General features: G+C 40.6%; 1 protein-coding gene across 2 annotated transcripts in view; it reads right to left on the bottom strand.

Annotated features, from left to right (window-relative positions):
* The window catches only part of PABPC1L (poly(A) binding protein cytoplasmic 1 like), a 139,891-nt gene that overhangs the window by 9,873 nt on the left and 105,359 nt on the right, over nt 1–24,659 (bottom strand). For both annotated transcript variants that reach the window (XM_077459800.1, XM_077459801.1), the window contains exon 13: nt 11,180–11,270. In XM_077459800.1, coding sequence (XP_077315926.1) covers nt 11,180–11,270 — 91 coding nt within the window. The remainder of the gene's footprint in view (nt 1–11,179; nt 11,271–24,659) is intronic.

The following is a 24,659-nucleotide window of genomic DNA, read 5'->3' as shown; positions in this document are numbered from 1 at the left end:
TGAAACAAACTTGGGTTCTGCAGCAGGACAATGATCCTAAACACACCAGCAAGTCCACCACCGAATGGCTGAAGAAAAACAAAATGAAGACTTTGGAGTGGCCTAGCCAAAATCCTGACCTGAATCCTATTGAGATGTTGTGGTATGACCTTAAAAAGGCCGTTCATGCTCGAAAACCCTCTAATGTAACTGAATTAGGACAATTCTGCAAAGATGAGTGGGCCAAAATTCCTCCAGGACCCTGTAAAAGCCTCATTGCACGTTATCGCAAACACTTGGTTGCAGTTGTTGCTGCTAAGGGTGGCCCAACCAGTTATTAGGTTTAGGGGGCAATCACTTTTTCACACAGGGCCATGATGGTTTGGATTTTTTTTCACCTTTAATAATAAACACCTTCATTTACAAATTGCATTTTGTGTTTACTTGTGTTGTCCTTGACTATTGTTTAAATTGGTTTGATGTTCCGAAACACTTAAGTGTGACAAACATGCAAAGGAACAGGAAATGAGGAAGGGGGCAAACACTTTTTCACACCACTGTATGTATACAAGCGCTGTAATGATCTTTATCTACTCAATCTATATCAGCATTCTCACCGCGGGCCAGATGCAGGCCTTTGCTTGCCTTTATTCAGCCCTCGGGGCCTATTCCTTTTACTGACACCACCGATGAGGCACCATTCCTTCCAACTGACACCAAAAATGAGACACCATTCCCTCCCCTGACATCAATGATGGGGCACCATTCCTTCCCCTGACATCAATGATGGGGCACCATTCCCTCCCCTGACATCAATGATGGGGCACCATTCCCTCCCCTGACATCAATGATGGGGCACCATTCCCTCCCCTGACATCAATGATGGGGCACCATTCCCGCCCCTGACATCAATGATGGGGCACCATTCCCGCCCCTGACATCAATGATGGGGCACCATTCCCTCCCCTGACATCAATGATGGGGCACCATTCCCTCCCCTGACATCAATGATGGGGCACCATTCCCTCCCCTGACATCAATGATGGGGCACCATTCCCTCCCCTGACATCAATGATGGGGCACCATTCCCTCCCCTGACATCAATGATGGGGCACCATTCCCTCCCCTGACATCAATGATGGCGCACTATTCCGCCCACTGACATCAATGATGGCGCACTATTCCGCCCACTGACACCAATGGGGATTCCTTTGCCTACTGACCACAGGTGCCATGTAATTTTCTTACTCCCTCTGACTACCAAGCCTCAGGAAGTGTTTATTCCCACCGACCTTTAGACATTTTCAACTCCTGCTGGTCATTCTACAACCCGAAAGTCAGGACAGTAATCTGGCCTTTTGTTAAGAAAGTTTGGAGACCCCTGATCTATACCCTTAAGAGATATATCTTACAGCAGAGATGTAGTGTTAGGTTTAGGAGAATGAATTAATCCCTATATAAAGGAGGAATTGTCTACGATTTACATCTGATCCTGTATCCCTTAATGAATGATTAAGAAAAAATACCCTGGAAGTTCTTGTGAGCTACCATATAAATATCCAAGTTAACGTTATGGACAGCTGCTAGAACTTGATCATGTCCCATATGTGTATTATTCAAGCACTTTAATACTCTTTACATATTTAATGTGGATGCACTTTATATAGATGTATCGTTTTTCACATGCTGTCATGAGATATCGCATAGGATTGCAATATATTTACGAGATATAACCATATAGAAGGGTTTGCTTGCTAGGTCTAGGGCAGTGATGGTGAGCCTTGGCACCTCAGATGTTTTGGAACTACATTTCCCATGATGCTCATGCACTCTGCAGTGTGGGTGAGCATCATGAGAAATGTAGTTCCAAAACATCTGGGGTGCCAAGGTTCGCCATCACTGGTCTAGGGGTAGAGGAAAGAGCTTTATTGCTTACCTTAAACCTAGTAAACCCTAGTATTTTTTTTGTTCAACCCAACGGGGCCAAACAAAAAAACAAAACAAAAAAACTGACAGCTCCGGAGAAGCCGCTGTACTAACCATGTGATGTTAGTACAATGGTCTCCCCTGCTTTTCTATTGCGTTTTGACAGGGGGCCGTCCCCCTATCCGAACACTCTAGTCAGCGGTCTCATCCGATTGGCAGACCTTTTTCGGTCAAGCCTCATTGACAGAAGCCAGCCAATAGGCTGACTTCTGTCTGACCAGCTGCAGTACACACGGACCGAATGTCGGCCATGATGCTCTGGCATTCAGCCCGTGTGTACTAAGCTTGAGTGCTTGCTGTCCTGACACTCTTCTCTTTGATGCTCCCGGTTGTAGATGGAGCCCTCAGTGTCCTCATGTAGATCGCAGCACTATTGGTACTGCATTGTACTTGATGTGACCATACAGCCAAAGCACCCTAGAGAAAAGGCAGGGGACCAGTTGCAAAGAAAGGGAGCCTGCCGCAGCAAAGGATGATGTAAAAATCACACCTTATTCCTCTACCCCAATATTTAACAAGTATTTAACCTTTGCGGTGTGTGTGGGGTGCACCACCGCGCAACTAGAACTGTAATGACATTTCCCAGGCCCCAGCACTTGGATGCATGCAAATTTCACAATATTATCTCAGTCTAGAGAATTAAGAAGTAGATGAAAAAAAAAAAAAAAAAAAGAGGAATATATTTACTGGTTACCATGTTACATACTAGTAGCATACAATTATCAGTGGATCATATTTTTCAGAATAGTGGTTTTCAAAGATACCCTGTCACAGGATGAGGTTCCTGCAAGAGAAGTAGCTACTGAATATGGACCTTTCCAGCGGTTGGTGTGTTAAAGTTTAGCTCTCCCGTAGAGCTCTGAGCACCACTGCTATTGGACATGTCTGGTCGTGTCGGATAGCGAACCCTCCCTAGCGAATGTGGTTCTTGCTGCTGACCCCCTTACGTCATTACAGTGTACTGTAGGGAATTTGTGCCTCGGCTGTTTGGGACTGTAAGATGCCAGCCGAGAATTTAACCCAACAGCATCTACCCATAGGGGGAAGTATCAGTTTTATGGAATGACCCTTTAAAAAACAGGATGTGAAATGTAAACACATTCTGTGGGGAAAGAACTTTTGGCAATTGAATCAATCATCACCTAAGATTTATGATTAATTTAGAAAACATGGACATCTGCACAACCACTCTATGTTCAGTTGTATCGATTCCCAGAGATTCCTGACCGAGATTCAAACCATGTATGGCCAATACCCAAGTTAATTGATCCAACAACTTGTGTACAACCAGCCTGCTGGATTATACATGTGATTATCGCTGGCAGCTGTTCTAGCTGCTAGCAAAAACCACAGCGGGGAAGACAGCTTCCCCCACCCTCCTACCAGGAGAACACAATGGCTCAGCAGGAGGGATTCCCCTATCAACACTGTGGTTGTAGGAGAGACATTTCATCCGTCTATGGCCAGCTTTACACTGGGTTCACACTAGATGTAGTGCGAATTCGCAGCATCTAAAATAACAAACCGTCTATACAAACCGATTGTGGAGTATGTTAACCACTTGCCGACCAGCCGCCGTCATACTGCAGCAGGTTAGCACGGCTGTGCGAATAGCCATAGGTCTACGTCAGCCGCTTTAATAGCTCTAGGGGGCACGCGCGTCAGCTCATGCCCGCAATGTGCGCAGGCGACCCGTGATCGCTCCTCAGAAAGCCAGTACAGGGATTTATTCTGGCCCCTTGTCAGAACAGATCCCCGTTCTGACAGGGGAGTAGAGAAAGAACTGCTGTTCCTAGTGATGAGGAACAGCGATCTCTCTCCTGCTCCAGTCACTAAACTCCCCCCTCCACAGTTAGAATCACACCCTAGGGAACACATTTAACCCCTTCCCTGCCAGTGACATTTATACAGTAATCCGTGCCTATTTTTAGCTCTGATCGCTGTATAAATGCCAATGGTCCCAAAAAAAGTGTCCAATCTCTCCGCTGCAATATCGCAGTCCTGCTAGTAAAAAACAAATGATAAAAATGCCATAAATCTATCCCATAGTTTGTAGACACTATAACTTTAGTGCAAACTAATCGATATACGCTTATTGCGATATTTTTTTTTACCAAAATGATGTAGAATACATATTGGCCTAAACTTTTTTTTGGGGGATATTTATTACAGCAAAAGTTAAAAAATGTTTTTTTTTTATTTAAATTGTCGCTCTTTTTTGTTTGTAGCACAAAAAAAAAAAAAAAAAAAAATGCGTAGGTGATCAAATACCACCAAAAGAAAGCTCTATTTGTGAGAGAAAAAAAAAAGGACACATTTTTGTTTGGGTACAGTGTCGCACGACCGCGCAATTGTCAACGCGACGCAGTGCCGTATCGCATAAAATGGCCTGGTCTTTAAGGGGGCAAATCCTTTCCGGTCCTTAAGTGGTTAAATTAACGACACCCCACAATCAGTCTGCAAAATGCAGCGATCTGATTCTGGTGCAGACATAAAAAGGGTCCTGGCATCAGTTTGGTGAGAATTCAGTGCTATTTTAACCACTTCAGGACCGCCGTATTGCCATTGTACGTCAGCACAATGGCACAGGCAGGCAGAATCACGTACATCTACGTGATTGCCTTCCAGCGGGTGGGGGGTCCCATCGGACCCCCTCCCGCTGGATACGGCGGTCCGATTCGGTCCAGGAGCGCTCCGTGATGAGGGGATGGCCGTTCGTTTTCGGCCACCCCCTCTGGATCGCTCCTGGCCAATGAGAAGCTTCCTCCCCTGTGTATTGTTTACACAGGAAGGAGGAAGTGATGTCATTCTCCTCGGGGCGGTCTTTTTGACCGGACTACGAGGAGAAGAGTAAAAGTAAGTCTGCACGAACACTACACTGACATGTAGGTACACACAGGCACACAAACCCCCCCCGATCCCCCCCCCGATCGCCCCCCGATCCCCCCCCCGCCCCCCCTCCCCCCCCAGTCACAGTGTCACTGATTGCATTGATCATTTCTTTACTGATCAATGCATTCAGTGTCAGTTGTGACAGTAAAAACTGTCAGGACAGTTAGTGTTAGGTCCAGGGTAGCCCCCTATCACCCCCCAATAAAGATTTAACCCCCTGATTGCCCCTAGAGTTAACCCTTTCACCCCCTTTTGCCAGTGTCACTAAGCGATCATTTTTCTGATCGCTGCATGTGTCGCTAGTGTCGCTAGGTAGCTAGTTATTTTTTTAGGTTCACCGCCAGGTTTTTATATCGCTAGGTACCCCGATATACTACCCAATAATGTTTTTAACCCCCTGATTGCCGCTAGTTAACCCTTTCACCCCCTTTTGCCAGTGTCACTAAGCGATCGTTTTTCTGATCGCTGCATTAGTGTCGCTACAGTCGCTAGGTAGCTAGTTATTTTTTTAGGTTCACCGCCAGGTTTTTATAGCGCTAGGTACCCCGATATACTACCCAATAATGGTTTTAACCCCCTGATTTCCGCTAGTTAACCCTTTCACCCCCTTTTGCCAGTGTCACTAAGCGATAATTTTTCTGAACGCTGCATCAGTGTCGCTAGTGTCGCTAGGTAGCTAGTTAACTAGGCTCCCAAAAAGTCCCCCACATGTGGTATCCCCGTACTCGGGAGAAGCAGCAGAATTTATTTTGGGGTGTAATTTGACTTCTGCCCATAGCATGTGTGAGCAATATATCATTTAGTGACAACTTTGTGCAAAAAAAAAAAAGTTTGTAATATTCCCGCAACTTTTGGCAAAATATAAAATATTCCATGGACTCAACATGCCTCTCAGTAAATAGCTTGGGGTGTCTACTTTCCAAAATGGGGTCATTTGGGGGGGTTTTGTGCTATTTTGGCATTTTATGGCCTTCGAAACTGTGATAGGTAGTGAGGAGTTAAATCAAAAATTTGCACCCTTAGAAATCCTGAAGGTGGTGATTGGTTTTCGGGGTGCCGTGCGCGACTAGACTCCCAAAAAGTCCCACACATGTGGTATCCCCATACTCGGGAGAAGCAGCAGAATGTATTTTGGGGTGTCATTTCACATATAACCATGGCATGTGTGAGCAATATATCATTTAGTGATAGTGATATATATATTTATATCATTTTTTTTTTTTTTTGTCATTATTCAATCCCTTAGGACAAAAAAAATAAATATTCAATGGGCTCAACATACCCATCAGCAATTTCCTTGGGGTGTCTACTTTCCAAAATGGGGTCATTTGGGGGGGATTTGTACTGCCCTGCCATTTTAGCACCTCAAGAAATGAGATCGGCAGTCATAAATTAAAAGCTGTGTAAATTTCAGAAAATGTACTCTAGTTTGTAGACGCTATAACTTTTGCGCAAACCAAAAAATATACGCTTATTGACATTTTTTTTACTAAAGACATGTGGCTGAATAAATTTTGCCCTCAATGTATGACTAAAATTTAGTTTATTCGATTTTTCTTATAACAAAAAGAAGAAAATATCTTTTTTTTTTCAAAATTTTCGCTCTTTTTTCATTTATATCGCAAAAAAAAAAAATCGCAGAGGCAATCAAATACCATCAAAAGAAAGCTCTATTTGTGGGAAGAAAAGGACGCAAATTTCGTTTGGGTGCAATATTGCATGACCGCGCAATTAACAGTTAAAGCAGCGCAGTGCGAAATTGCAAAAAGACCTCTGGTCCTTAAGGTGTTTATTGGTCCGGAACTGAAGTGGTTAAGCATACAGATCCATGGCTCAAATTGCACCACCGGCACACCACATGTAATTTGTGCAGGAATGTGCTGCAATTCCTGTGCAAATTACATGCGGCGCCCCGCACTGCTACAGTGTGAATCCAAGCTTAGGCTGGAGTTGATGATGATGTTAAACAAGCTGCACTATACACATTATCAGCGATAACTGTGGTCTGCAATCTTTAGGCCTGTAGTTTGACCTTGCAAACATGGTCTTCCACTGTGGGCCTCCTAGGTCTGCGTTATTTCCATGCTGGCCTTTCAGAATTTAAAATAAAGGATCCCAACATGGCAGTGTAATCATATACTAAGAGTATAGATTCTTCCTTTACTCCTCTAACACCGCCTTTCTCCTCAACCTTTTCAACACAGAGGAACCCTGGAAATAAACTTTCTGGTCCCAGGGAACCCCTGCTAAAATGACTATATCTACAACTCATAGTTACATAGTTAGTAAGGTTGAATAAAGACACCAGTCCATCCAGTTCAACCTGAGTGTCTACAATTGTCCCTATCCCTGTACATTGCACACTCACATCGGCCTCTACCCTCAAGGAGCCCACAATCCAAGGTCCCCATTCATATACTAGGGCCAATTTTGCACAGAAGCCAATTAACCTACCTGCATGTCTTTGGAGTGTGGTAGGAAATCCACGCAGGCACAGGGAGAACATGCAAACTCCAGGCAGGTAGTGTCTGGTAGTGGTTGGTATTCGAACCAGCGACCCTTCTTACTGTTAGGTGAGCGTGCTAACTACTACACCACTGTGTACATTAGTACCACCACATGGTACATCAGTGGGTAGAATGCCCCTTACACTTGTGGTCACTGGGAAGAATTACCCCCTTACAGATAGCTAAAAGGATCAATGGTGTCAGTGGGAACTTATCATTGCTCAATGAACCCCTCCCCTCTAGCAACCCCCTGAAGCAACCCTAGCTGATAAACCCTAATCCAACATCAAGAGATGCAAATCATAATGACATGGTACCAAGGTGCCAGCACGGCAACAAAGGATATTGTAAAATGTGATACCTAAATCTCAATTATGAGCAAAGGTAGAAAAAACAAACTAAAAAAAAACACACAACACAAAAGCTGCGCTCACAACTCTAAGGTATATGGTAGGGGGACTCACAGCTATCCTAATGGGCAGTTAAACAAAAATATTTCTTTGTAATTAGCAGATCTGAGTCCAACATATGCAAATGCAAATGTATAACTTAGAGATCAGTGCAAATTACACGTGAAAAAAATTATAAACAAACATAAATGCCAAATGTGCAATGTATATTGCTAGATGGACATAGACGCCAACAACAAATAATAAATATAATACATGAAGTAGTGGGCATATACAACACAATGTCTAAACATGAAAAAAAAAAAAAGAGTGTAGTTCATAAAAGGTCCATAAAGTCCAATGAGTGATATGAATTTGCTTGACATCAGCACACTAATCCAGCCCTCTCTACACTTTTTCCGGCCAAAGTTTGTTTGTTATAATCATGCTTTTATGCTTATGTAAGTGCAATACAGTTTGATTAAATAGCTTCTGTGACAGTTTTACACTTACATGTGCGGCCCGTCTTTTTTATGTATGCCGCCCTTTGATTGAGGAGAGATCCGGAGCTGCTGGCTGAGCCCGTGACGCTGCCTGCCGATTACGGATATTGCTGTGTGAGACATTCTTATTCATCTTAGGCGCATTTTGACCATTTATAAGTTTATGGTCATGGCTTTCCGCTTGTGATCTCCTTCCTGCACGAGGTGCAATCACTCAAGTGTTTTTGGTTTCCAACTTGGGAAATACATATATTACTGCTCATCACCTTTGCACTTTTCTGCATTTACATATATGAATTCATATCACTCATTGGACTTCATGGAACTTTTATGAACTACACATTTATTTATTTTTTTGCATGTTTAGACATAGCGTAGTCTATGCCCACTAAGTTCATGTATTATATTTATTATTTGTTGTTGGTGTTTATTCCAATATATTTTTTGACAGGATCCTATTAATGTGACACAGCGTCCTCTATGTCTATCTAACATATACATTGCACATTTGGAATTAATATTTTCAGCTACAGTCTATTTGGAAAGTATTCACAACGCTTCACTTTTTCCACATTTTGTTGTGTTACAGCCTTATTCCAAAATGGATTGAATTCATTACTTTCCCTGAAAATGCTATAAACAATACCCCATAATGACAACGTGAAAGAAGTTTGTTTGAGAATCTTTGCAAATTTATTAAAGCGGTGTTCCTCCTCCAAAAGCATTAAAAGACAGCAGCTACACATATTGCAGCTGCTGGCTTTTAATAATCGAACACTTACCTGTCCTGGAGTCCAGCGATGTCGGCACCACAGCTGATGTTTCCATCAGCTGTCGGGTGCTGCCGCCGCTATTGCGGTTAAGGGTAACTGGCAGCGTAGCCTTACTATTTCACGCCGCGAAACCTACTGCGTATGCGCAAGGCCTCGCTTCTCTCTCCTACTGGCCCGGCAACAGGGAAAGTAGAAGGGAGCCCCGCGGTGATGTCATGGGCCACGGCCTGGACTCCTGGAAGTAGGAACAGGATACCAAAGACAGGTATGCTGCCCCCCCTGAAAGGTGCCAATTGTGGTACCAGAGGGGGAGAGGAGACAAATGAGTGGAAGTCCCACTTTTGGGTGGAACTCCGCTTTAAAAATATAAAAACGGAAAGAAATCTCATGTACATAAATATTCACAGCCTTTGCTCAATACTTTGCTGAAACACCTTTGGCACCAATTACAGCCTCAAGTCTTTTTGAGTATGATGCTACAAGCTTGGCACACCTATTTTTTCCCATTCCTCTTTGCAGGACCTCTCAAACTCCATCGGGTTGGATGGGGAGTGTCGGTGCACAGCCATTTTCAGATCTCTCCAGAGATGTCCAACTGGGTTCAGGTCTGGACTCTGGCTGGGCCACCCAAGAACATTCACAAAGTTATCCCCATAGCCACTCCTTTGTTATCTTGGCTGTGTGCTTAGGGTCATTGTCTTGTTGGAAGATGAATCTTTGCCCCAATCTGAGGTCCAGAGCACTCTTGAGCAGGTTTTCATCAAGGAGGTCTCTGTACATCGCTGTATTCATCTTTCCCTCGATCCTGACTAGTCTCTCAGTTCCTGCCGCTGAAAAACATCCCCACAGCATGATGCTGCCACCACCAAGCTTCACTGTAGGGATGGTATTGGCCAGGTGATGAGCGGTGCCTGGTTTCCTTCAGACACAACACTTGCCATTCAGGCCAAAGTGATCAATCTTTGTTTTTATCAGACCAGAGAATTTTGTTTCTCTTGGCCTGAGAGTCCTTCAGGTGCCTTTTGGCAAACTCCTGATGAGCTGTCATGTACCTATTACTGGGGAGTGGCTTCCATCTGGCCACTCTACCATACGGCCCCAATTGGTGGAGTGCTACAGAGATGGTTGTTATTCTAGAAGGTTCTCCTCTCTCCACATAAAAATGCTGGAGCTCTGTCAGAGTGACCATCGGGTTCTTGCTCACCTCCCTGACTAAGGCTCTTCTCCCCCGATCGCTCAGTTTGGCCAGGCAACCCACTCTAGGAAGGGTCCTGGTAGTTCCAAACTTCTTCCATTTACAGATGATGAAGGCCAATGTGCTCATTGGGAACTCAATGCTGCAGAAATTCTTCTGTACCCGTCCCTAGATCTGTGCATCAATACAATCCTGTCTCGTAGGTCTACAGACAATTCCTTGGACTTCATGGCTTGGTTTGTGCTCTGACATGCACCGTTAACTGTGGGACCTTATATAGACAGGTGTGTGTGCCTTTCCAAATCATGTCCAATTAACTGAATTTACCACAGGTGGACTCCAATCAAGTTGTAGAAACATCTCAAGGATGATCAGTGGAAACAGGATGCATCTGAACTCAATTTTGAGTGTCATGGCAAAGGCTGTGAATACTTATGTAAATGGGATTTTTTTTTATTTTAAATAAATTTGCAAAAATTTCAAGCAAACGTCTTTCACGTTGTCATCATGGGGTATTGTTTGTAGAATTTTGAGAAAAATAATGAATTTAATCCATTTTGGAATAAGGCTGTAACATAACAAAATGTGGAAAAAGTGAAGCGCTGTGAATAATTCCCGGATGCACTGTATTAATTTTTTTCAAGCGTAATTTGCACTGTTGTGATCTGCAAGTTATACATTTGTTTTCTCATATGTTGCACTACCTCAGATCTGCCATGAGCAAAAGTCCCCAGTGGGAGCCTTGAAAACTGTCATGGTATCACCATATAAGTGCTCGATCACTGAGTGTCTGAAATAATATCCTCTAGCAAACAATTTCTCAGTTTCCCAATATTAATTGTCCCATAGCTAGTGTGAGCCCGAAGATAGCTATAACGGTTCAATTTTGATATCAACCGCAGTACATTTCAGCCAAATCCACAGATGAAATTACGGACGGAAACTCTATACAAACCGAGCATTTGCTTCTGTTCTTGTGGTGGAGCACCTGCGAGCATAGTTGCTGTTAGCGGTTCTTCTTGCATTTGGATAACTGGTTCTGCGACCTATGGGAGGAACCAAAGAATAAAACCATTTTATAGGATTTTCACAAAGTATGGAAAACAAAAAAAAAAATCACAATCGATGGATCATGGTTTACAGTCATTTTTTTAAAACATCAGGAGAAGAACAATATTCTAATATTACATTTCTTTAGATATATTTGCAATGCCGGTCTAATATTTCTTATGTCAAGTTATGTTAAGATCCATAGGTGTGTCACAGGGCCGTCGCAGAGCCAGTCCAGACTTGGGCAAGATTGTGACACTGAAGTCAGGATCCGACTACATGCCTGGACTGGTGTTCTACCGAAAACTCCAACTCCCCAAAATCTCCAACCAGGTCACTTCCGGTGACTCTCAAGCAGCAATAATAACGGCGATCTGGATGAGTTGGATGTTTTGACAGAACAGCGGGTAAGGAGGTAAAAAAAAAGTTGTCGCTGGCTTAGAGGCGGCCATGTTGTTGGTTAGTAACGGACAGACTAACAATGTCCATTCATATGGTGTACTGCAGTGTATACGCCGCCGCTGTTCTGTCAAAACAGCCAGCTAGTGGTTGGAGATTTTGAGGAGTTGGAGTTTTCGGCAACCAGCTGAGGCTCTCAGCGAGCCTTTGAGATCCTGTGCTGGCAGCTTCTGTCCCCTCCACAGCCCAGCACTCCAGTGAGCGGGGGGGCGGGGGTATGAGGGCAGAGAGTGGTAAGTAACAGTCACCAGTTTCTGCTTAGGTGGCCCTGAGAACCGAGCGATCGTGGCATTTGATCGCTCAGTTCTCAGTGTTAGAGCCAGTGGGGGACCAATGCTGCATCGACCTAGGTAAGTATCGTTCAGAAAAAAAAACTAAAAAAACATACCTCTCTTTTTAATTACAATGCAGTAAAAAAAACAAAAAAACAATTATAATAGCAATATTACTTATTACATCATGAATTGCGATAGGTAATATTCTGAACCACATTGTACTTGCTTATGCAGTAAAAGAAAATGTAATCCAGAACATCTGACGCATGTGTTGGGGCCCGGGCATATATTCGAGAGAATTTCATTTTTTTCTGTACTGATTCAATGTATTAATTTTGGGTTAATTTCTTATCTTAACATTTGTTTTCTTCCAGGGGGTCTAGATGAGGTTAGGGGAAACTTTATGCAGCATCCCCATGCACACCTACAGCAACAGATCACTTAGTGATCCACTGCTTGCTCTAACTAGCATGTAACAGATCACCACTGTAGTAAACTGTCGCTGAAGGGAGTAGGTAGGACAGAGCTGGTCAAGGTAGCTAGACTAACAGGAATGGCCGATGATTTTATACCGGTGAAGAAGTCACAGCACGTCCTGTAACATAAAGCGGTAGCATTGTGTTCCACTATGGAGCATTCTGAAGCAGCAGCACATGCCCAGTGCAAGCTGATCGATTCAGCTTTTCGACTACTAAACAGCAGCTATGAGTGACAGCTGGCAGTTCCTCTTCCAAGCTCCGGAGACAGTCTGCAGCCCACTGTGATCTAGACCTGGATTCAGGCCTGGAGCACAGCAGTCCACAAGCTAAGCATTGGTAAAGTATGTGCTGGGCACCGGGGCTATAGGGACCATTTTATATTACATCACTGATCACAATTGGATATACTCATATACTCTCTCTCCCCCCCCCCCCAAAAAAAAAAAGTAGCGCAGAAGAAAAGAGGATAGGGACTGCAATATAGAATGGAAAAGACGACTTTTTTTTAGACTGCCTAAAATTAAATAAATGAAAAAGGAAGCTGAAAAAACAACTAGTATGTGCAGCGAATTGATGGTAAAAAAAATAAAAAAAATCACAAGAACTGTACAAAGACGCATTTATTATAAAACAGTAAATGTGTTTCTTGTGAAACTACAGAGCAAGAAGCCAGAGGATGAGGAGAAACATCTCCCAAGATGAATCTGGAAGGCTGAGTGCTGCCATGGCCACTTGTGACCAGTGCTGGGGATCCTTGTTTTTTTATTTTCAGGTTTACGTTTCACTTTGATTCACACAGCCAAACACTAAGGTTGGCTACACATTATACAAATTTTCTTGTACAATTTTTACTTTAGATTTGCCAAAACCATATAATACGAGGTCAACCCCAAACACTTTCAACTTGCATGCAATCAGGCAGGGCCTTGTACACATCATGGGTGCTCAATTTGTGGCCCTCCAGCTGTTGCAGAACTACAAGTCCCATGAGGCATTGCAAAGCTGATCGTTACAAGCATGACTCCCAAAGGCAGAGGCATGATGAGAATTGTAGTTTGGCAACAGCTGGAGGAATACAGGTGAGCAACCATGTAGTACATAGTTGAAGGTAAATCTAAAGGAACCTGAACAAGAAATAATATATATATGTATATACATGTGTAATATAATTGTATGGGCAGCAACAACTTCAGCAGATATGCTACCACAGCAAGTTCTTAAGCCCTGTACACATGGGCAGAATGTTGGGAGGCATTTGCTGGTTTAAAAAATAAAATAAAAAAAACTGTGTGTGTATGTCGATCTGTCAGACAGAAGCTAACCATTTGTCTGGCTTCTGATGGACGTGCATGCTGGAAAACCAGCAGCTGACCGACTTCCGATCAGTGTTCTCAGCCAATGGTGGAGAGCACTGATCGGAGTCTTCTGGCCTATTGGCTGTGCTCCTGTCAGAACACAACAGCTAAGCAGGGGAGATCGCTGAACTAACCTTGCATAGTTAATAAAGCGCCTCCAACCAGAGCGGAGTTTTTTTTTCGTTCAATCCAAAAAAAAATATGTACCTGGATTTAGTTTCACTGTTCAGTGTCATGACTTGCAGGCTAAACTACATGGTTGATTTTAATCTCTTGCTAATGATTAAGCCTCTTGGCAATTGTCTAAATAGAATAGCATTTTTTTCAGTGCAGCGTAAACAAAGTGGCTGCCAACAAGAGGTTGCATTGTTCCATTCCGAGAGATAAAAAAATTGTCAAAAGTGGCTTAGCTTTAAAGTACAAGTCCATCCCTGCATCTATAGACATCCATGATCTAACACCAGTCTATCTACCCCTGTAAAGAAGAAATCAGTATACATATCTTTTTTGAAGCCATTACGACCCGATTCCATGCTGAGCTGTCAGCTGCAGATTCACTGTGGAGGCAGGTGAAAAGGACACAGCCGACAACAGAAGAACCATAGTAAGTCTATGGGTGACGTCACTCCCCATTCATTTCATAGCCGTTGTCAGCAGTGTCCTCTGCAGAGCTTCCGCCACTGGCGATCGGGCCGGATCAGCTTCATAAAAATGTATATATGTATATATCTACTCTACAGGGCTAGATAGGTTAGTGTGGATGTCTATTATATATGTCTATAGACTATTTTAGCTTTAGGGTGGACTTCTACACTAACTTTAAAGTGCATTTCCACTTTTGCAGCCAAATATTGGAAAAACACCTACTTTATGTTTGTGACATGTTACTGTTCACACGCAACGTAGGAAAAAACAAAACAAAATCGCTGGTTTCCTTTCTAGGTGCTTTTTACTTGCTTAAAACTCCCCACATGCTTTATCTGCTTTGTAACATTTAGGAGGGGGCTGTGGAATAATGTTCAACACAAATAACCCTGTCTGTACTGTATTAGGCTGGTCATACATTATACAAATTTCTAGTACAATTTTCCTTTACGTTTACCAAAACCATATAATATGAGGTCAGACCTAAAAAAAAAAAAAAATCAATTTGTAGTCAATCAGGCAGGCCCTTGCACTACATAGTTGAAGGTAAATCTAAAGGAAATTGAATAAGAAAATTGTATAAAGTATGGCCAGCTTTAGCGGTACGGTAAATTAGCTTTGAACACAGTCTATCTTAAAGGTTTAAACCTCTAGAAACGGTTCTCCCGCTTTGTATGTTATTGAGGTATTGCTCAGTCTGTGTGGGGACAAAGACTATCTACACCAGCCTTTCTCAACACAGGTGAACCCTTGAAATAACTTTCTGGTCTCAGGGGACCCCTGCTAAAAAAAAAAATATCACTACACCCTCAACTCATGATACATTATGTGATGGTCAGTGAGAAGAATGCTCCTTACCTTTGTGGCCATTGGGTAGAATTACCCCTTTACAGATAGCAAAAGAGATCAAATTTTTGTCAATGGAAACTTATCCGAGAGACAGAAATTGTTCATTGTTCAAAAAACTGTTGAGAAACCCTGGTCTAGAGATTCTTAGAATCAGCCATGACATCTTCTCCTTAGAAACAGCTAGAGCAGTGGTTCTCAACCTTGCTAGTGCCATGACCCCTTGATAAAATTTCCCAAGTTGTGGGACCTCTAACAGTAAAATTATTTTCGTAGCGTGGTTTGTCAGCACCCAAGGCAAGACAAGAAATGTATGCCCCTAACCCACGGACATTTGTTCTCCTTTCTTTCCCTTGTATCTCGCTCTATCCTAATTTCTTGTTTTTTTCCCCCCATCCCTCTCTCTAGCCAACTTTCTTGTTCTTTCTCTGCCTTATTCCTTGTTCCTCCCCCTCTTTTCCTCTCCCATCCATGTATTCTCCATTTTTATTCCTTCTCTTAGGTGGGGTGGGGGTGGGATGAGTGGCAGTGCTGGGGGAGTTCTGATCAACCAACTTTAGGTGCTCTTGATCAAGGTCATCTGCTGATCTGAGAACTGCAGTGGGGACTTTTAATGGCAACTATAATCACAGGTAGTTACTCACTGTGTCTTCAACTTTGTGGCATCTCATAGCAGTGACACCTATGTCGAAATCAGGAGATAGGGTCTCCTCCAACCCCTCCCACTCACATTCCTCACCAGTCATTTGACCTCTAGTCTCTGCCCCTCAGCCATGTTGTGAACTGAAAGAGGAAGTAAACCCTAATGGGTGTACTTCCTCTTTGATTCCCTGCAAAGGCAAAGCATAATGGACTACTATGCATCACATAGTAGTCCATTATGTGTCACTTACCTGACACAGGAGCCAGCGAAGTCACCGCTGTCCCCTGTAGTTCCGAGCATCCATCTTCTTGGTGGGTCTCGCTGCTTCGGCACCGTGAATCGCCGGAGCAGCGATGATGTCACTCCTGTGCATGCGCACGGGAGCCGACACTCGCCGCATATCACCGCGATCTGCGGCTTGCATGCGGTGGCTGTCTTCGGGTAAATATCTCCTAAACCGTATAGGTTTAGGAGATATTTCTTGGACCTACAGGTAAGCCTTAATCTAGGCTTACCTGTAGATCAAAGTGGTTTGTAAGGGTTTACAACCACTTGAATGGGCAGCTGCGAAGAGACTGAGTGGGCGGCCATGGGCTCCAGGAACAGCCCCTCTGAGCGGCCACAGGCTCTAGGGACAGCCCTGCTGGGCAGCCACAAAAAAAAAAAAAAATGTATGTATGTATGTATGTATGTATGTATGTATGTATGTATGTATGTATGTATGTATGTATGTATGTATGTATGTATATATATATATATATATATATATATATATATATATATATATATATATATATAGGTTTGCTGTGTGAATGGGAACACGAACATAGGGTTTTCCCAAATCTGACTGCAAAAGTGGAAATACCCTTCAAAGCTGACCATATAAGGCTTGAAGTTAGGCTGATTCCAGCTAAACTGAGCGAAATTCAGGCCATGGGTGGCCCTGTCAGCACCACCCTGCTTGGCAAAAATAAAGTTAAAAATTGAAGGAGGCTGGGGAAAATTATTAATCCTATCCAATGCATTAACTATTTTGGTACCATGTTAAAAAAAATTAAAATAAAATAAAATTAGTCTGATAATCTATTCTTCTACTTCCATAGCTGGTTTACTTTATTCGTTCAGTAGAGGTGAAATGGCAACCCCCAGCCTTGCCTGTGACGGGAAGCTGTTGAACTGACTGGTGCTTTTAAAATGAACCGGTGCTCCATTTTAATGATAAAGTACTGTCTAAGGCTTCATGTACACATGACATTTTTACAACCTCTCCCGAACTATTTAACTTGACAGATAGTAACCCATGTTTAAAAGTCAGTTTTGCCGCGTTTACATGCCATGTTTAGGAAAAGAAAAAAACGTATTTTTTTTTAAATACCCAAAAATTCAACGTGGCTAAATGCGAGATACTGTTTAGAAGTGTTTGGCGCTTGAAATGCCTCCAAACGCAGCTTCTGAACCCCTTTTTTGCATTCCAGAAAAAGCCTCTAAACTCAACTGCCTAGAAATATTCCTGTGTACATGTACTGATAAGATAACAGAGGAGAGTTCAGGAGCAGTTGAAAAGAAATGCCCAACTGCTACTAAACGTCCGTCCGTTTAGCAGCAGCAGTTTACATGAGGCGAAATAACAAACACCACTGGATGTCCTGAATTATTATCCAAACAAAACTGGTTTTTTTTGCACTCATTGTAGTAAAACTCTTTTCTTGGAGTCTATTAAAGGTACACAAAAATTCTTTAAACTCTGGGTTATAATGCGGCCTACAGGATAAGACACTGGCCAAAAAAATAAATAAATAAACTGTACCCAGCCCAGGATAACCCCTCTTACCACCAGCATGAATCAGTTTTCTAGAAAATTAGCACCAAGAACATGATCATACACAGAGTGGTAGGTCCTGTGTCTCTTAATGAAACGTTTTTTAAAAGACAGTACAAAATCGCTAATTCCTATCCATTCATCGATGGACACAGTGAGCCTTTAACCTCTGGGATGTCCAAAAGCAGTTCTCATGAGGGGTGGGCAACAGCAAACAAATGCTAAAATGCCCAAGAAAACAGAAACTGGGGATCTGCCTGCAGCTCAAAGACAAGCCTGAAGGACCTTACAACTGAAGCTGGTATCAGATGAGGTCACAACATCCACTTGTTAAGAACTTGGAGATCGTGCAAAAACGAGTCTAGATGGCAGCCATGCAAATTCTGAAAAGCTTTGCTTGATGTCAAAAAGCACTCACAAATCCTACTGTGCGTGCCTTAACGGGAAAGAGTAGACCCCGATCCTTGAGATCATAGCCTCGAATGATGGTGCGCATGAGCCACCTATACTTGGTGGAAAAAGAAGCTGGTCCATAATTATGGGGTCTATTTGGGATCACAAAAAGGGAATCCATCTTTTTGACAGAAACAGAGGTTGACACAGACCCTCACAACCTGAAACACATCCAGACGATGAAGTCGAATTTCCTTTTGGTGAATTGGAGTTGTTCATTGGGAAGGAAGAACTATATCCTGGTTGAGTGTTGGAAAAAATACAAAAAAAAACAAAACTACCTTGGGTAAGAAGAAAGTCGCGGGACTCAACACAACCTTGCCCTTATCTAGAAAAAGAAAAAAGTTCTTATGCAGGAGGGGGCTGCCAGTTCAGACACTCGCCTTGCAGAGGTGATGGCTATAAGAATCAACATCTTGTGTAGAGAGAGTAATTACAGCAATGGATTAAATTGGTGGTTTCTGGAGAGAACCAAATTCAGATCCTGTGAAGTCAATGGCAAATGAATGGGGTAAGCTACACAAGAGTCCTGTGCACAAAGGTCCTAATTCGAGACACTGTCTCTGAAGCAAAACAGTAAGGGCAGAAACCTGACACCATCCAGGCATAGCTACAGGAAGCAGAAAATGTATCCATGGGATGGAAACTCAGACTCGTCCCAAAATTAAGTATGCCTTCCATAGTCAATGGTAGACTTTGTGAGAAGTAGATTTCCTACTTTTAAGCGTCGTAGGAATCTTGGTGGAATCTTCACTTCAAAAGCCATGGCATTAAAGACCGTGACCGCAACGCATGATCAAAAACCATACTTTAAACAGAAGATCATGATGATCTGGTAGAGCCCATGGGGTCTTATCAAAGTACCACATCCACCTGTCCACTTTGTTGTTGAGGCCAACATTCACCCCCCCCCCCCCCCCCATCTGCGGCACAGGACCCTGTAACAAGCATCTCAGGTCCAGATGCTGTCGGATGAGGAAGTCTGCCTGCCAATTGTCTACATCTAAAATGTACAAGTCTGACAAAATGTAACGTAAAGTTCCGCACAAGGTAGAATCCAATATACTTCTCTTGCTGTGATGATATTTCTGCTTCCTCTCTGATGACTGAAAACATCACTGTGGTGGTATACTTCAAACTGAGTCCAAATCTGATGATCCTCCAGTAGGATAATCCAATGCTGCAGAGACAGCCAAATTAGCTTAAGGTCCTGTTATATTCTTAATATCTAAATTTTAATTGGCTTTATTATACTTTATTCAGAATATAAGTTTTCCATATTGTATGAAAGAGAACTTTGAGACAATAAATTCTATGTTATGACTTGCGATAATTGAAGAAGTAAACATTTAAAATCTGTCAGGATTTTGAGGAATATTGTATATTTTATATAAGCTTTTCTTAAATGTAAATGAAAGTTTGCATAGAGACTCAAATCCTCCTTCCCCCATTTCCTGCCATATCATGTTTGTAATTAAGAAGTCTGTAGAACTATGTGAGGTGAAATTCTATCTTCTACCTTTCCCCATTTCCTGCCATGTCATCAGAAGGTAGAAGTGTGTTTTAAGTGATAACATATGTTACATTGATTATAGCAATCACTCATTAGCCCACACCTTTGTAAAGGAGGAGTTATCTTTCGGGCGGGAGATTAGAGCCTGTTTATATATTATATTCAGCAGACTGGCTCGCTCTCTTGAAGACCAAGCAGGCTAGCAGACACATCTCTTATACACAGCATACAAAGGGTTATTCCGCCATTTTAGATGCAATAACCTTACATTTTCATATTATTGTACTATTTTTGTAAGCATTCTTTTCTATTTAAATGTGTACAAATAAATACACATTTTTGAATTACGCTGACTCAGAACTAATTAAGGAAATTCGTCTCACAAGATTAATCGATTTCAACATATTTGCTTAAGACTTTGAAATATTTTACATTATAAGCTATTTTATTTCATTGGCAAGCTTCAGCCAGTCAATCATAAGTCGGAAGTTTTTTTTCAACTTCCATCCTTTGATCAGAGGGGAAGTGATGAACAGAGATTAAACTTTGCAAAGATTGAAAAAGAACCTAGAAGGAAAATCGATCGATTGATTGTGAAAGACCGGAGAATTTCCAGAGGAAAACTGACGAGTTTTATATTTGGTGAGTAGAAAAGTAATATGGAATTTGTAGATGTTTTAGCTGATGAAAGTACATTAGAATTTAAAGGTTTATCGAAACAGGTCTCTAATGCTGTTTTATGGAAATTAATGTATGATCAATGCTTTCAGGCAAATGCTGACACTGAGAAGGATAGATTCTCATTAGTTAAAACAAAGAAAAAAGTACGTAATGTAATGAAGCTTGTTAAGAGTTATAATAATATGGTGTTTGATATGCCAGGAAAACAAAGTCAAAGTGTAACTGAAAATGTACTTTTTGAACCTAGTTGTTCAAGTTGTGAAACTTTTTGCACGTATATTGAGCATTTAGAGAATGCAATAGAAATTGCAGCAAAGCAGGAGAAGAAATATACTGAACAATTATTGACTGAAAAAATTGAATTAGAACATAAAATTGATGCATTATTGCAATCTCTTAAAGAAAATGAAAATCAAATAGTTTTTTTGACTCAGGAAAGCTGTGTGCATGAGAATATTTTAAATTTGCTTAAGACCCAATTACTGCAAGCTGAGATTCCTGCACATGCTCAGTGTTCAAAAATGGAAGATGGTGAACATGTGACAAAGGCAGACTTGAACGTCATATCCTGTAAAGAGTCAAATGTTAATATTTCCTCAGACAATGAGAGTGGGAAGTCAGTTGACTTAAATAATACTGATACTAAGCAGAAATGTAAATTTTCATCGCCATATGTTCAGAGGAGAGTTTATAAAAAGTTGATTAATAATAATACACAAAAGAGGTTGTATTATCCGAAAATTTTGCCCAGGCGTCAAGAGGTTTATTCTGTACGTTGGCACAGTAATCTGAGGTATAGAGGTCATAATAAGCAAATGTATTTTTCTTCTAAGACCCAAAGACAAAGATTGCAAACTGAAAATAGTCCATTAAGACAGGAAAGGTTTAATTATGTAGCATATAACACTCTGAAAACAGTCAGCAGTCCTTAAATTAACTGCAGATATGGTAAGAATTTTCTGGTTGATGTTTACTGGTTATGAATAAGGATTGATTTGAGTTTAAAAGATTTGGTTTTGACGTTTGGAATATTATTGAGGACTTTGATATAATTTTTAATATTTTCAAGGATAATTCATTGGATTATTATTTTTTTTATCAATGTTTCATTGTCTTGAGTATTAAGTTTTTATTTTGTTCTGGCTGAACATTGAAAGATTTAGTTCACTTGAAAAGAAGAGTAAAGAATAGAAAACTGCATTGATTATTGACAAGAAAGAGAAGAGAGGTTCACTAGTGATTTATAGTGATAGTTCATATGTTGTACGTTACCTATTTGGAAATGTAGAGGTTTTGTGGATTCATCCAATAAGACTCTTGTGCAGAAAGAGACATTAGAAGTAGTTTTTGACCTTGCAGAGAGTAATCCTTTTGCATATGTTATTGTAAAAATTCCAGCACATAAAAAAGATAGTGAGTTATCTGTAGGTAATAGAACAGCAGATTTATTGGCAAAGGAAACAGTTTTGTATGGGAAGTTAGTAGTTCAACCTGAAATGGTATCAATTAATGTTGTGAAGAAAATGAACACACATATTCCTTTAATTTCAGAGGAAAAAAAGGTCACAAGCTTTTTTTTAGTCTTCATCGGATGTCACAAAATTATCATTTTGGTCATTAGACCATAAGTTTGTGTCATGACAAAAAAGGATTATTGTGTTTTTATATATCACAACACCTACAGGTGGGATTCACTAATGATGATGCTTTAACTATTGTTTAGATGTTGATTAATCATGTTTTTCTAGTTTGGGGTATATCAGCAAATCTCAGTAGTGACAGAGGATGTGTAATATCTTGGGAATAGAACAGAGATTTCATGTATGGTAGCATTCGCAGTCTGTAGGTATTATTGTGAGGATGTATCGGATAATTAAATCTAGAATTGAAAATAAATGTTGTTGGACAAAGGAAATATTTGGGTTGATGTTGTTCCAGTTATTTTTAATGGATGCAAGAAGCACAATTTCTGATGCTACAAAGTATGCAAAAATGGTTCCTCCTCATATTTCTAAGTTTGAGAAAGGAAGTTAATTCATGATAAAAAGTGTCTTTGTTCTAGCTAAAAATATAAGTTTTTATATTACAATGTTTCTTGATTCAGAAATAATTTGTATATATATTGATAAGATAAAAAGGTTTGTGTATGTTTAAAATGGTTTAATACATGGCAGTTTTGCCATCCCAATAGAATGTTTTGATTAGAGACGGTTTTGTATTTCAACATCCTGTTGGATGAGGTGGGAGGGAATTTGCTCATTCAGAATTCGCGGGCTTTCCCTGTGGTACAACAGAGCTCAGTTAAACCATTCTTAGAAGGAAAATAAAGTGGGGGCTGGTTTTTTGTTTAGGAGTGGACACAGACAATGGAGTACACACATTACAGTGAAAGTTTTATTCCAGTACACATAAGACATATATTTATATATATCATGAAGGATTGTTATTAAATCCACGCACATATCGGATTTAATCTTCATTGTAAGAATAATCTATTTTTGATATTTTACAATTGATATTGTTTTTTGTAACATTGTTATTTTGTTGTTAAACCAAAAATTATCTTTTATACAAGATAAGCGGTCTATCAAGTAGACCAGGAACAGAAAGGTTTATTTAAAATAAAATTAGATATTGTTGACACAAGTCTAAGACAGAAAAGATAAAAGATGATTAAAGAATTGTTACATGTGAGGTCACACCCAGAGATGGTGAAATGCACGTCACAGAGTTTCAGGAGTTGAAACATGGAAAAGTAATTGGGAAAGTCCATGGACATTTTGGGATGTTCAAGGGGTACAAATACTTTCTCAGTTCAGTGAAACAAGTATGTAGAAAGAAAAATGTGGGTATAACAAATTTTATATTCCGAGATAATGATGCTGCATTCCTTTTTTCAGGAATGAATCATAAAAATCTAATCTGGAGGAATCATGGATTTCAAAAAGATGAAAAGATGTCGGATCAACATAAGAAAAGTTTTAAAGAGAGAAAGTGCATCATCATTACAGGATGCATCTTTTCCCTAGTGACAATTTTATTTGTGATAAGATATATCAAGAACTGCTCAAGTTATGCAAAGACTAACAGGAATGAAGAATTACACAAAGATCATATGTTATTTAGAAATAAGAGAGATGTAGACATTGATATCAATGCAGATGAACTGAAAAATAAGAACATTGATATCATTACAAAGGACAAAAATGATAGAATTATTGATATTAATGCATATGATAAAAATCATAATTTTAGAGATATTGATATTAATACAGCAGAAGATTTGTATGGATTTTTATGTATTGGACAAGGGTACAATTGTTGTTTACAATTGTATTTCATTCACAGCAATGATATTGAAATCAAAGTTAAAATAGAATCCAAAACAAAGTTTGTTAAAATGCAGGGATCTTATAGACTAAATAACAAAACCGGAACTTTTGAGTGTAACATATTGTTGAGGAGTTTCTGGTCTATATATTTAAAAGGTAATGAGTCAACAATTTGGTCTGGAGATGTTACTAATATTATGACAAGATCTGGGAAAATACTTTATTCCTTTGATCAATTTTATTATCTTTTTCAAAGTTTTGTAAAGATATTAAATCCAAAATATTTAGACATCATTGGAGATTAAAAAGGAGATGTTGTAAGAACATGGGATTTTAAAGTAACAAGGAAATTTACTCAAATAAGGGTCAAAATTGATATCTTTATAGTTGATAAGATTGTTCCAGAAATTAATATTTTCCCACAATCTTTGAAAATTATGGAAGATAAATTTCAGGTCCAGAATGTTGATTGGGAGAAGAGACTCAGACGACGACCAAATCCCCCTATAGCAATAGAATGCCCAAGATGCTTCCCAAGCCAGGTAGGGTTAACAAATCCTTCCATTAAGGATGATGGATGCTCTTGCCTCCAGTAGCATCCATCATGGTGTTTTCACAAGCTTTTAAGGGAAGCAAACAGCTTGCCAAGATGTTTACAATCCCATACAGATTGGAAAAAGCAAGTGCAATTGTAAAGTTTTTGTATTCTTAGGAGTTTTAAATGGCAAAATGGTTATAGAATAGTTTATCAGTGGTGAGCACTGCATCAGCAAGAGTTTAAATGGTCTTCTTTATCGTTAAGAAGGGTAGACTGCCTGTGCAATCACAGTCGCCAGCAAATAATTGGGTAATCTGGGTCACAAATCTTGCATGATCATGATAAAC

The sequence above is a fragment of the Lithobates pipiens genome, unplaced genomic scaffold (assembly GCF_037356315.1).
Source record: "Lithobates pipiens isolate NorthernLeopardFrog02 unplaced genomic scaffold, aLitPip1_a1.2 Scaffold_28, whole genome shotgun sequence".
NCBI classification, from domain to species: domain Eukaryota; kingdom Metazoa; phylum Chordata; class Amphibia; order Anura; family Ranidae; genus Lithobates; species Lithobates pipiens.
Note: the sequence above shows the minus strand (reverse complement) of the source record. Positions and strands in the feature narration are given on the sequence as shown.